This window comes from Gouania willdenowi, chromosome 3 (assembly GCF_900634775.1).
Source record: "Gouania willdenowi chromosome 3, fGouWil2.1, whole genome shotgun sequence".
In the NCBI taxonomy this organism is placed as follows: Eukaryota; Metazoa; Chordata; class Actinopteri; order Blenniiformes; family Gobiesocidae; genus Gouania; species Gouania willdenowi.
The window spans coordinates 23632174-23647566 of NC_041046.1; the positions used below are offsets into that span (position 1 = coordinate 23632174).

At 36.3% G+C, this 15393-nt stretch overlaps 1 protein-coding gene across 1 annotated transcript in view; it reads left to right on the forward strand.

The window, feature by feature from the left end:
- The window catches only part of LOC114461190 (CUB and sushi domain-containing protein 1-like), a 478378-nt gene that overhangs the window by 408397 nt on the left and 54588 nt on the right, over nucleotides 1-15393 (forward strand). The window contains exons 45-47 of the mRNA XM_028443085.1: nucleotides 190-367; nucleotides 10333-10478; nucleotides 12689-12769. Of these exons, the coding sequence (XP_028298886.1) occupies nucleotides 190-367; nucleotides 10333-10478; nucleotides 12689-12769 (405 nt within the window). The remainder of the gene's footprint in view (nucleotides 1-189; nucleotides 368-10332; nucleotides 10479-12688; nucleotides 12770-15393) is intronic.

Below are 15393 nucleotides of genomic sequence, written 5' to 3' on the forward strand. Positions count from 1 at the left end.
TCAAAAATACGTGAATCAATCTGAGAAACACTGGAGGTATGTTTTTCAGGTGGCAATGACACACTAACACGATGTAAAGCTTGAAAAAGTGATTTTTACACGATACCCCCCTTTTAATAACATTTTTTTAAGATTTGCAGCTCATTACTCAGTGGTGACGAGTTTCTGAAGTGAATGTTCTTTTTACAGCTCCTTGTGGCTATAATGTCACAGCAGAGAATGGGACCATCTATTCGCCCCAGTATCCAAACGAATACCCAAACTCCCAGGACTGTAGCTGGCTCATCACTGTTCCCCATGGACATGGAGTTTATATTAACTTTACCTTATTGCAGACAGAGCCTGTCACTGACTATATTGCTGTCTGGTAAGTTTCTGAAATATTCATGCATGTACATCCATACACTTCCATTATCTGAGGAGTTGATTGTAATTCTATAGATTGTATGTTTTTCTTCATTCATTTACACTATTTTGTCTTATTGATATATACACAGTATGTATTTATTTTACTAAGAGTTACACTTAGGCCAATATGGATCTGAAGATAAGTATTTCCTACATAAGAACTATAGTTATATTTTTAAACACATACATACAGTGTATACTCTGAGCTACACATAGAATGCCAGACTTTCTCCAATAATAGAATTCAGTGTAGAGTGTAACACTGGGAGCGTGAGAGTAATGCATTTACAATAGGACCTGTGCCCAATTCAATCTAAGTCAGTACCAAGGCCATTCACACACCCAGAGAGGGCTTGGTCACTCTGGAAGTAATGATGAGATTCAGTGGGGAGTGGGGAATATAATGAAAGGAGGGGCAGAGCTGGGCCTACAAATCTAGCAGGACCCGGCTGAATCTGTTTTTTTTTTTTTGGTCAGTCTCGCAAAATAAAAAAATAAAAAACACCCTGCCATACTCTTCAACAATGCATTTTGTTCTGAATCAAAAGTTGTATCAAATCTAGTTAGTACAAGTAAACATCATTTTCTGTTGGTTTGTTTTATGTTAGACATAAATGTCACTTGCAGGTAATGTCTGTATTACATTTTCACACTGAAGAATCAGGGATCTGGAGGTTACAATGCAGGCAGTGGGAAAACCATACATTTATAGTGTGTGACTGCTCACTTTCAAACGGGCTTGATGGCTGCAGCATGGATTTTCCCGTAGAGCGGCTCAGCGGAAACTTATTTAGAATTCATGATTTTGTTAATGCATGAGTTCATTTTAAAGTGAACACAGTCACACCCTTGTATTGTCAGCATTTTAAAGGACCCTGTAAAAACTGATTTATATGTAAACATGATGAAAGAAAGTTGGTTTCATAAAATCCTACAGGATACCAATTCTCAGACAGCAGTGTGTGTATTGTCATGTGTAACCAAGAGCTTCTTCTGATGTTATTATCCATCCTCTCGAAACATCCACCTATGAATTAGGTTTTAGTAGAAATCCTTATTATAAAATCTAAATAATTAGAGTTTTAGAGGTCTATTCTCCCATCTGGACTTAAGCGCTTTTTTGCATTCCAGCAGTTACGTGCTTCTCTCCTATGCGTATTCTCCGGTCCAGGCTGCTGACACGCCCACAGCGCGTAAGGGGCCAAAAAGCGCGTATGTGTGAATGAAGGCGGGCTGAAGGAAAGGAGGTGGTAATGTCATTTTTTTGGGCTGTCTAGAAATCACGGAACATGGAGTTTTCCCAACTCATGTAAATGTCATTGAAATCTGTGAAAATGATAAAGCTTACTTTTAATAAACGCCTCATTGATAAACAATATAATAGGTTGGTTTGATCAGATCATTGATCAGATTATTGCAGTGTGACTGAGTCACAGTTAAAATCTCTCTCTTTGATCAGCGCTTCATCAGCATTATCGTCTTCATAATCATCATCATCATCATCATCATCATCATCATATTCATCATTATCATCAAAGCGTGACCGAGTTAAATGCGCTGGAGATATGAGGAAATAACACGGCCACAGAGCGTCCTGCTTTAATACAGAGAGATGTTTACAGTGAAACAGAACTATTGGCTTCCATAATACGCAGTGTTAAATATAAATAGTTTAAAGCGACCTGAGCTGAGCCTCATTAAAATATGTGTGGGAACAGTTTCTGGTCCATCCTCATTTGCATATGACAGCTTGTTTCACTCTGTAGTGGATCAAACTGTGACTTTACGTTGGACATAGTATGAAAATAGTTGAATCACTGTGACCAACGTGGACAGAAGTCTGCATCTGCCAGAGATTTAATTAACCGCGCAGCAGCAGCTGTGATCACTCAGCTGCTGCTGCACGACGCACTAGTAGCGTCCATAATTGTAGTGCAATATGTTTCACCTTATCGGGGCGCTGCACTTATTCCAGGGTTAGAAGCGCGTAAGAGGAAAAGGACTTATGCACACCGGAGAATGCGAGTAAAGCCTTATTTGAATGGGAACACCCACATTTCAGGGCTGCTCCACCCACAGCGCGTAACTGGGATGAAGGCATGCAGCGACTAATTTAAGTACTGGGGGGGAATAGCACACAGCCAGAAACAGCGCCGCTGTGCGACTTTTTGGACTTTTTATGTTTTTATTGGGATCCCCATTAGCCCCATTGACCAGCTAGTCTTCCTGGGCTCCACATAGACAACAATAAAATAGAAACACAGAATAGACAATCACATTGACTACGATATGTCAAATTACAAATACAATTAATAATCCATCCCATGTAAAAATAAGAAATATTAAGACATTTAATAATATTCTATAAATATAATAGAATATATCTAATATAAAATAGAAAAAATAAAAGTAATTTGCTAAAAACAAACCAGAACCACTCATTCATCTATTCTAAAATTAGATTTAATTTTCTTAAATCCTAACATCCTGTTTACCTTCACTATGACGCAGATAGTAAGGCAGGCCATTAGTAGTAGTTATTATTCTGTAGATAAAAGATTGAGAGCAGGTGCTTTCTTCTTGGGTAAGATACTTTCAGCTGACCATTACTAGACACTGTAGTGCTATAGTTAGTCATGTACAGTGTTTGAATAAGAAGTCTGGTATTTTACTGATCAACACTGATTTAAGCTGTGCTTAAGGCTAACCGACTTTATACCATTAGCAATGACAGGGAATCATGCATGTGCCTAACGTGTGATTGTGTAGAACAGCCCATTACCAAATGTGCTGCCTTATTTTGAGCTATCTGCAGCTTTCTAAGTTCACTTTAAACGACAGATGCCCAAATCACAGAACAATACTCAAAGTGACATAATACTAAAATCTGCACAATCTGAGACAAGAGAGAAACGAGAATCGAGATACAAAGGAAGCACATTTCCTGGAGATGTTGTCATGATTGTTTTGTAATTACAACAATAACAAAATGTGTTACGAAGGAACGTCAGTTGTTCAACCTCAGAAGTGAATTTGTTATGAGTAAATGCTGTTTTTTCACATCATTAACATTTGAGCACAATGGTTTTTGTTCTTCCTGGAACTCAGAAGTTTTTTTTTTTCTCTTGTAGTTACCAATAAAGCACTGTTACTCCTAATTTGTAACTCCGGGGTTAAAGCTGATTTATTTCCATGTTTTTCCAGTAATCAAACTTGTGAGAGAATTCTCATGACTGTGTTCCACATGTCAGGCCTTGATGTGCACATTCGCCTTCCTACCTAGTATACCCAGGTGGCTTATGGGACAGCAGTGGCATCCAGATGTCAGGGACTAAAGCCAAACTGTCTCTCTGGTTTTCCATCAGTTCTGTTTGGCTCCATGCCTAATCCCACTCAACCATTACTAACAGTGTGCTATGAAGCTAATGGCTGGGATGCTACATTACAGAGTACTACTGCCCGTTTAATTGTTATATATATATATATATATATGTGTGTGTGTTACCTTTTGTTTTATTAACAAAATGTTGTGTTGTCTTGTAGCGCTAGTGTGATTTTTACCCATCCTTGCACTAAACATCCATGCAACCAAATTGGCAATTTACAAAATTCTTGATTTTATATACGTATTGTTGTTTTATGGTGTAGATCAGGGGTCACCAACCTTTTTGAAACCAAGAGCTACTTCTTGGGTACTGATTAATGCGAAGGGCTACCAGTTTGATACACACTTAAATAAATTGCCAGAAATAGCCAAACTCTATGTTATTATTAATAATTAATATTTATCTTTGTGGAAACACTGATCATCTCAATGATTTCTAACAATAAATATATATAGAAACAGATAAATATCAATATGCAACACTTTATTTTTATATTCAAAAGAGCGGGGGGGGGGATAGTTTGCTTTTTAAAGACAAAATGAAATAATTCAATTTCACACTTTTATTTGAAAAACACATATAAAGTAAAGAACAAATTCCACAGTACCCGTGCAAATGGTAAATGGTGGTAGTAGTAGAATAAATAAAATAAATAACATAAAATTAAACAAAAAAGGCATACATTGCATAAATTACCCATCAATCTATGCAATGTATGCTTGAAATAAAAATAATCAACAAAAGGAAAATTAAACATAGCCTATACAACAACGGCTATAACCATAACAGAAACACTTCCCTACACATGGTTGGATTTGATTTTCTGCCGATTTCCTCACTGACATTGTCCGGGCGGACCATCCTTCACTGAGCGTCGTTTCCGGCCGGACAATAATAACGATTACACCTCTTCTTATGCGGTGTAATCGTTATTATTATAACAACAATATTATTATTACAATAATATAATTACACCGCATAAGAAGAGGAAGAAGAGTCTTCTTCCTCTTCTTATGCGGTGTAATTGTTATTATTGTCCGGCTGGAAACGACGCTCAGTGAAGGATGGTCCGCCCGGACAATGTCGGGTAGAAAGCAGGAGAAAATCGGGAGGGTTGGCAAGTATGTATTAAACACAAAAAACACTTTACATTTTAAGTGTTTATATATATGTATTGTCATTTCTAAGTTACATGTATGTGTGATTTAAACAAGAATAGCTAAATAAATAAATCTATATATATAAAAGCTCACTGGTAAGTGCTGCTATTTGAGCTATTTTTAGAACAGGCCAGCGGGCGACTCATCTGGTCCTTACGGGCGACCTGGTGCCCGCGGGCACCGCGTTGGTGACCCCTGGTGTAGATGGTCTTGAGTTTGAATCTTTCACTGTAAAAGGTTGAAAAATAGCTGCAGCTTGTGGGTTAATTTCATGTCGGCTCATTTTCCTGTTCATTAGTTTTCAGCGACGCTTCGCTCAATCATGTTTTATGTTTCAGTAAATAAACACAATGTTTCTTGAGAGGAATATTTAATTTTTGACTTTCTTCTCTGTGAATATTCAATGTAGCACCTTGTCTGAGAAAGTGTTGACTGTAGGAATATCACACCAGCAGCTTTTTTCACCTCAAAGATATCTTCAAATGTGACATTATGAAGAGAACATTTCTGCTCCTTTCAAACAAAGGTTGCAAACTCAATTCTGAATATTGACGATTGAAAGTTTTGGGAAAATTGAAAAAAAAAAATCTATTTCCGTTTCAGTTTAAATGGCTCCAAAAAATTCCACATTCCGCTCCTCTATGTCAGTTCCAACACCTTCATGAGACCCTAAATTATTGAATAGCTAAGATATCTCTGGCCCTCTTTGTGAATTAAAATTTTAAAACCTCTGTTCACACCAATTGCATGTTCATTAAAAGCCTAAAATTGGGCATTTAGGAATGTTAAAAAATGCAACCTTTAAATAACTTTCAATTATTAATGTAGCAAGTCTTCAGTTTTCTGTCTTTGACAATAAATATGTTTTAAATTATCTTAAAAATTCGCAAAAATGGTAACACTCTTCCTTCCTCTTGGACATTATTGACTGCTTGTAACCAGTTGTTACTGTTACTAGTTACTTAATTCACAAAGTAACTCAGTTACTATTTCGATTACTTGCACCAAAAAGTAATGCGTTACTGGAAAAAGTAACTTTTGAGTTACCTAGAAGTTAGAATTATTTTTTGGGTCATTAGTGTCCGTACAGCTTCATAACAGTGCTGTAATAATATTATAATCCACTGTTGATCAACTTTGCGGTGGAGGAATAGTGGTTAAGGAAGCTGGCTTGTAATCAGAGGGTCAGTGGTTTGAATCCCTCCTACCCCTACTGCTTCTGTATTAACATTGTTTTGGATAAAAGCCTCTGATAAATGAAATGTTATTGTATCCAACACTACAGTTTCTAATGATTTACATTCACAGAACTAAACTCTGCTCTGTATTAGTCTTTACAAACACCAATCTGACTGAAACACTAAGTATTCTTTCAATACCAGTTTATTTACCAACAGAAACTGAAAATGTTACAAAGAATTCTGAATTAAATAACACAAAACAACCTGAATATTATTCAGAATCAAAGATCAAAAGTTAAAGTGGCTTCAGCATCATAAAATGGTTGTGTTTAGCCCATAGGATGTTCCCTTACAGCTTAAGTACAAAAACTAGCAACAATGTGCAACATAAACACGCAAAACCTTAAATAAATGAAAACAACCTGAATCAACATTTGGAATAAATGTTGACCAACTGTGCTTTACAAAAACTGCTATAAAACAACCATAAATGTGCATATAAAGCACAAAACAGCTGCTCAAAAATTAAAACTGCATTTTTACAGCCATAGCACAGTAAAGTAAGCTGTGCGTATTCCAGGTGCACATTCTGCTGTTGAAAATGCTTATAAAAGCATTTTTCTCAGCTACACAATGCAAAATGCATCAGGCCAATGAGCTTCTGTTAGCTGTGACTCCACAGTAGCGACAGGCTGCTTATTTACAACAACATATCGTGCAATAGCTTTGTTGGTCTTAAAATCCATACGCTGTTGTTTTGTGGCAGAGGCTTCCATCACGTCCACCAACACAGCGTTAGCTTAGCGCTTCACTGATGCATCTTTTGGAGACAGATTGGTAAAATAATGCACGTGTTTCCACTCTGAGAAGCTCGTCCTGCTCTCGCATTGACTCGCCATCATTGGCCCACGTGATGTAAACAGAGACACGCTGACAATGTTTCTTCTTCTACTGTTTTACCGTGTTTGGCACGGTGTCCACAAAAGCATGTAGCACCACTCTAAACAGGAAGTACACTGCAGCTAGCAAAGTAACGGACAAACGCACCATATTGTAACGGTAACTGTTATTTCTTTAAAAAAAATATTGCATTAGAGTACTAGTTACTGTAATAAGTAACTTCCCAACACTGCTTGTAACGTTTTAGTTGAATGAAAATAAGTTATTTGGATTTATCTTGCATTATCCAATTCAAAGTAAAATCACATTAGGAACAGATAAACGTTTTTGTAGTTTGTTCTGATCCATCATATGGATATTTGTGACTGCACTTTCCTTTTTACATTGACACTTATCTCACACCTCAATCTCACCTTAATGGTTTAATATGACAAGCCAATTTTTATGGAAACTTTTAGGTTAATGAGCTTAACAATGGCTTACTTGAGCAGTTTAATGTGAGATCAATCCTTAAATTCTAGGTGTCTCATTAAAGTCTTAAAAACAAGCATTAGATAATAGGAGAGCTTTATTTCTGAAGTACTGAAGTTTCATCATTACTACTTGCATTATCATTTCTGTAGTCACATAATGATATCGAGCAGACATGGGCAACTGGCGGCCTGGGGGCCACATTTTGTGCGGTCCCCTAAAATTGTATTTCAAGCAGTTGGAAGGAATATAAAGTTAGGCATAATACACAAATAACTCCCAAAACACACAAATTGACAGCAAAATGCACCAAAAAATTCCAAAAATACACAAAGACTCACCACTTAAACAAAATTACTTCAAAAAGACAAAAAAACAACACATTATACAATAGTCTCAAAGACACACAAACTGTCAACAAATGTGCACAACATGACAGGAAAATACAGAAAACAACCATAAAAATACAAATCGTGATCCCATAAATGCAGAAAATTGACAACAAAATTTCAGAAAATGACAGAAAAATACACAAAATTACAATAAGAACACAAAAAATAACAAACAAGCATTAATGACTAAAAACTGACAAAACCAGAGACAAAGACAAAAAAACAGAGAGAAAACCTGTATTAATGCTCACATCGTTCATTTTTCTAAATGCTGACATGGATGTTGATAACGTGGCCCTCGGATCAGATACAGTCACATTTTTGGGCCGGGCTACCAGACTCAAAACGCCTCTCACTTCGTTGTTGTTCTTGTTGTGTACACTACAAATCGATACTCCTCTGTTATTGGTGAACGGATCGGGCTGAAATTTAGTAGGTGTAATCTATGGATGTGTACGCATCGATACTCTCAGCCCGATTTTTGATTTGGGGCCCCAAAATAGTAAAAAAAACCAAAGTCGATTTCTCATTTATTCGCAAGTCAAATATTACGACGGTTGGTGGCAGGGGCGGATCTAGAAAAAATTCAATGGGGTGGGAAGAGGGGGGCAGGATTTTTTTTAGAGGTGGCAACATATAGCAGACGTACATAAAGCATACTGAATTATAGGGCCGGGTATCGTCAGTTACCTCGCGATGCTATATATTGTGATATTTTTGTTTGCACGTGATATCGATATTATTGCGATAATCAATATATTGCAGGAAAATTAATCCATGATCCATCAAGATAACTGTGACTGAAAAAATTCAGAATTTATCTACTGCACTGAATCCATTTCACAGGAATTACAAAACATTGTCAATCAATTTCACACGAATGACAGCCAAGTGTATACAGCACAGTATAAGAAGTCTGAATGCAGTTTCAAAAAATAACTTGATTTAGATAACACATGATCATGTCGGTCAACACATGCTAATTGCTAATTTATTGCAACATATCAAGCATGCATATAAAGCCGACATGTTGGCAGTTACTGTAAATAAAACTTTTCACACACATAAAATCCCTATTTTCTTCCAGAATAGCCTTTTTGTTAGTTAAGTTTTATTACAAGGGATTTAAAACTTAAGGTTAGCCACAGGTGCAAGAAAAGTTGATGGTCTGTAGATGTTGCAGGAGGTGGAGTAGGAAGGTTATTGCACAATATGATTTATTTTTAGGTTAACAAATGGTTTTATCATAATTATATTTGAAGTTAATGTCATTAATCATCAATACCCACTGTATAAAATATTAAAATTCCTTATTTTAATATGTTTTTGAAAACTACAGGGAGCCATCACAAAAAGAGTCAAAGAGCCACATGAGGCTCCAGGTTGCAGACCCCAGACTAGCTGGACACTGTTAATATTTACTGGAGTGGAGACTAACATTCACACAGAAAAATAGCTTCTGTCCATGAAAATAAACAGGATAATTATCACATTCATCACATTGAAGAACCATTTTGTAACATTTAACAAAGTGTAAGACGGTGCAATATGTTTTACGGTGCCCCATTTTTCAAATGACTACTCCTCCCGTTAGTTCTCGTTAGATCGGAATGTGATGAGACACTTGGAGCCCTTTTCTTGACATGGGACCAGCACCCCATTTCTCGTAGTTTCCAAATTTATGGGAACATAGTGGTATATCATTTCAAATGTAATTAAATAATTAAACGTAGGTTACAATTACGTCTCGCACAATTTGACTAGGGGCCCGGGGGCCTACCCCCTTTTTTAGGCAATTTTCAATAAAGTGGTTTTCTCATTTATTTGTGAGTCAAATATTGTGACAGTTGGTAGTACCACCGAATCATTGACACATATACCAATATATGAATGGGCCCCATTACTCTGTATGTGCCACGGGGGCGCCAGGGGGCCCCAGAGGGCCCCATATTTCAAATGACTACTCCGTGAATGCTCGTTGAATCAGGCTGTGATTTGACAGTGATAATCTGTGAGCGGATGTCAAGAGCCTCTCGGAGACGGGGGGGAGACACACCCCTTTTTCTGGTAATTTCTAAATTTATCACAACATATTTGTGTGATATTATGTTTCAAAGGCAATTCAATGTAGATTACGATTTTTTACATCGCACAATTTCATTTGTTTTAGTTGGTGGAACCGAGTCATTTCACTAAATTTTCAGGAGCGTGGTACGTGCTATTTGGCACGAAGCCGTTCTGTTGGCCCTGCTGTAATTCATCAGAACTTGTTGTGATAGAGCCCATCCCTGTTAAAGAGCATTATCAGACATTATATAAACTTTTAGTTAATTGGACCTGTCATTAAGCTATTGTTAGATTTTGTCTCATCACTTCTATTTCTAAATTTGCTTTATTATTGTACAGTATTAATGGTTGTGATCTCTCCATCCAGGGATGGTCCTGATACAGCCAGCCAACAGCTGGGTGTCTTCAGTGGTAACACAGCATTGGAAACAGCCTACAGTACCAGCCCAAATGTGCTCATTCACTTTCATTCAGACTTTTCCACCGGAGGCTTCTTCGTTCTCAACTTCCATGGTATGTTAAAACTACACATACTTCTTTTTCTTTTTTTTTTGTCATTTTAACTTTCATACAATTTATGTTCTTGCACCAGAAACACACATTTATTCTGTAGTGAGCCTATTTGTGGTCTCAGTACAGCAAGTATTGAGCCATGAGAGATGAGGGGCTCATTTTACAGAGCAGATTTAGTGGGACCTGTGAGTATATTGACCCTGAATTGAGGAAAACAGTGATTTAGTTTCACAAATGGAGTTTACCCTGTTAAACCTGAAAGTTACTGCGAGTGAGGAGTCATTTTCACTCAGAATCATTTGTTGTTGTTGTAATAAGTCTTTTGACACAACCTACAACTTCTTGCTCTTTCAACTGGGACCAGCCAGTTCTGTGTGCAAAGTGAAGTGCAGCAAAACATAAACACTGAGGGAAGAATGTATCGGATTTTAAGAGAATAATGTAAACTTAATTTAAATTTTGACATCTAGGAAGCATACTTTATTGTTAATCTCGATTTCCTTCATGGTCTGCATTTTCCATTGTTGGTTGTGCCTGAATTAGAGGCATCGCTTCCAAAAGACTTAAAGAATAGCAACAAAGTTGTAGAAAAAACATTCATAGTTGGTAAAAAGTAACTCCAATCTGCCTTCCTAAAACTAAAGCTTCAGACTTCAGAATTTCAGTTAAAGCTGACATTATGTTAGGACTAATTTGTTTAACAGGCCTTAGGCCACTGACATTTTCACAATGGAAAAAAGACTGAATTAGTTGGTGGAGCATCTGTTAGTAATGGGTGCACTATGCGTTGTAGTTGTGACTAAATCTCCAACTTTGCAATTCATTAAATAAAAAACAACATATCCAAAAGTCTGAAAGAACATACTCTTTTACATATAAGACCTTATCTGAGGACAGAATCAGTGAAGGCTTATATGCACTCAGTGATATTGAGTCATTTAACCTATTGTCACATAACGTGGTCCACGACGACTAAGAGCACTTTGAAACCTATTAAGTCTCTGTTTAAGACAACTTTGGAAACTCTTGACAAGAAGCCTCTGCAGTATCATTATTGCAGTAGTCGAACTAAGTAACATCTATTGGATTTTGAAACATATCTGATGTTCCTGGATACATGGTTGTTTTTTTAAGTTCGTAATGGGCTTACCCCTCCACTTTTAATGGATTTTATGTGTAAAAGAACTAACAGTGTAATAAGGACCAGAGCCTTAAAGCAGAACTAAGTAACTTTTTCACTTTAATAAATCCTTCTCGTAGTCCCTCTAAGGCAAAACAAGTGTTTATGGGGTGATTGGGAGGGTCTTTCATCTCCCCCTGCTGTCTCTGGCCAGAAATCCACGCTTGCAACGACTCGGTGCCAGTCTCACAGTTCTATTCTCGTTGTCGCGACAAGATGTACTGCTTTAGGGCAGCCCATTACAAACTAATCCTAGACTATCACACGGTTGTCTAAAAATTCACTTTTCTCAAACTTATATAATGGTGGAGCCAGCAAAAAAAAAGATCATGTTTGATAGTACCCACCTCTTCAGACATTTCTTCGTGTTATCCTTCTTCTACCGTCTTGGGAGAGCAAAGGTGGGCATGTAGCTGTGGGGCGGGGCAAGTGGCGTGTTTACGACAGTGATATAACCAAAAGGGACCTTTAGGGGGAGCGCTAAGCGCAATTTACTTAGTTCTGCTTGACTAGTGGAGACTGTGTAGTAAAAAGGCACTGGACTAAATTTAGCCAAACGGTGGTGACATGTCTGTCAGAGGCACAAAGTTATGGAATACACTTTGAGAAAACATCAGAAACAGTGGAAATTACACAACCTTCAAAGCAGTTGTCAAAACATGGTTGAAAACAAACCAGTCATGCACCCATAAATGTGTTTGAATCGTTGTTTTTTTTAATAGTAAATAGTATATGCAGTATCATGTTTTATGTTGTCAGTCAGTTTAACGTTTGTCTCATTGTGCCATGTTGGTTAACTGTATGTTAAATGTTATTTTTCAACTGTACAAATGCCTTAAAAAAGAAAAAGAAAAACAAAATGTCTAGAATTGATATACTTCCCACCTAATGTTACTTTTTGAGAATATTTGTTCCTCTAAGTAAATGTACTTTGACTCTTGGTTTCTTTTTTTCATTTATTTATTTTTTAACAAGCAGACAAATTATGTAGTAGTTTTAAAGGATTTCATGTGTATTTGTCTTTCCTTAGCGTACCGTCTGAAGAAATGCCCCCCTCCTCCTGTTGTGGACAATGCAGAGGTCATCTATGAAGATGAAGACTTCCTAATAGGTGCATGTCCTCATTAGTTATCAGCAGTTGTTTGATAATCCTCATGAGCAAACATTTGTCTAAATTCATAGCAAAGCAAAAAAAAAAAAAAAAAAAGAATCTCCTTTTTAAGCTAGTAAAACCTTTGTTTACGTCTCAGCATTGGCAAGAAAAAATTTCTTTCTCCCTTTTTTATGACACTGATTTGTACATTTTTCAAAATTAGGAGCAATTGTCAACCTCAACTAATGTGGCTCATCATAGGATCCAAATGACAAACTACCTTAGCAGGCATATAAGAGGTCATTATTCTGCTGAGTGATTACTTCATTAAAGGGACACATTATACTATGAATGCATAATCTAAATATAGCAACATTAGAATGAGCAACGAGGCAAAATTAGTTGATTGCTCAATACATTTATCTGTCCGCCCGACATTCTCTACATCCCTTTTATTCTGTCAAAATATTCCTCACCTGTCAAAGCTTCTGAGGCCTGCTCAGATGTTGAGGCGTGTTGCTTCTGTGTTAATGTAGTTCATTTCAGTCATTTACCAGCAGAGGTGGATATTTGTCAAACATTCAAGACATAGACCAAAGAGTGCAAAGACTTTTTGACATAAATGCATACCTTTTTTTTTTTCTGCCTCAGAAACGTACATAATTGTAACATTGTTCAGTCTTTTTCATTTGTCAGCAGTGGTTTTAAATAGCATGACTGCATTTCCATTGCACCAGATTGCTAATGTATCCATTTTTCAACATGTCTTACAGAATTACTCACCGAGCCTTTAATCACCACGTATATTATAAAATAAGATTGCCTATCAGGGTTTCGGCTTTGAAATGGCTTTTTTGACATTTTAATTTGCACAAAAGTAGCCGAGTCTTTGTGACCTTTCAGATCAACAGTGGTGATAATCAAGAAATCCCCAGGAAGAGAAACCTACATCTCCATTGGTTTATTTTGAAATGTCAACTTTTAGGAAATTCATAGAGAATGAAAACAATGTTTTGATTGTTTTTTTAAATTGCGGTTTTTTATGATTATTTTAATGTTTTTTAGTTCTTTTTTTTTTTTTTAGCATTTGTTCGTGATAAGAATAGTGATGTTTTTACAACACATTTAAAAGTTTAAAATAAAGTTTACATTTTTTCATTTACTGAATTTTTTTTTTTTTAAAAAGCCAAATACTGCTAAATGTTATCATAGTAAAATATAAAAGTAATATATAATCATCACCCTAACCCAGAGTAATAATAGAGATTAGATTAACTTTAAAACAAAAGGACTCATTGAGCTCAAACCTCCGCCAAGCACCAAATCTCCTCTCTGCCAGATATTGGCAGTTATCTGGATCAATGATACTGATCATGGAACCATGATCATACACACTTTAAAAGCTAGGCAAAAATTCCTCTTCTAATAACGATGCAGCAGCCCCCCCCCCCCCCTTTTTTGTTTTTATTTTTTCAGTTGCAATGAAATGCACACTCCAGATGCAACCCAACTTGGTTGTGGCCCTTGGACTAACCAAAACAAATCCCCATAAATTCTCTTTCAAGAAGTTGGAAGGAATATAAATCCCGACATAATACACAAAATAACTCCCAAAATTCAAACAAAGTGACCTAAACACAAAATTGCAACACAGACAGACACAACAACCACTTAAACAACTACAAAAAAAAAAAAAGTTACTTCATAAACGCACAACTTGACAACCAAAGTGCCGAACATGACAGAAAAATACATAGAATTACAACAAGAACACAAAAAAATAACAAACACAAAATGACTGAAAAAAAAAGAAACCTTTCACCTTGTGTTAATGCTGAGATCAGTCATTATTCTAAATGCTGACATGAATGTTGATAACGTGGCCCTCAGATACAATCACATTTTTGTGGCCCCTGCTGTGTATAGAGTTGCCCATCCCTGTTCTATGGCGTAAGGTCTATATTTGGTTCAGATTTGGTGAAAATCTAGTAATCCTGCTAACAGACAAACAGACTAATAAATAAACGGTGGTACAAATATTACCTCCTTGGTAGAAGAAGAAATATTTTGATAAATATTATTTTCAAAAATATAATTTCACATATTGCAATATATGTGCAATATACAAAATATACAAAACAAAATAACCACACCAATCCATGTACCCTTCGTTCTTTGGTTGTTGCTGTTTTAAAACCAAATCAAAATAACAAATAAACAGTGTGGTCATTTGGTTTTACTGACTTAAAACCAAAACAGAAATACAGAAAAATCAAAAACCAGACAAGCAGCATTTTTCTGTTTTAAAATTAAATCTCTTTCTGTTTGTGTGATATTTGGATATTGGACGAGAGCTTAATGTTTTAAACTCACCTCACAGACCACAGACGGGGATGGACTTTTTATTACCGGACAAAAAAATAGAGCAACACATAAGTCACATTACTGATGAACTGGTGAAATGAAACATTATTAATGCAAAAATAAATCAAAACAAAAAATGGATAGTACAAAAAGCACACACGATATGTGATTAAAGGAACCAGAGGTGGTGTAATGAATCTACTGGTGCTCCTCGTTTCTTGTGATCAACTTTTGTGAGCATTGAAGTATTATAACATGCAAATTAAATATTTTAACTG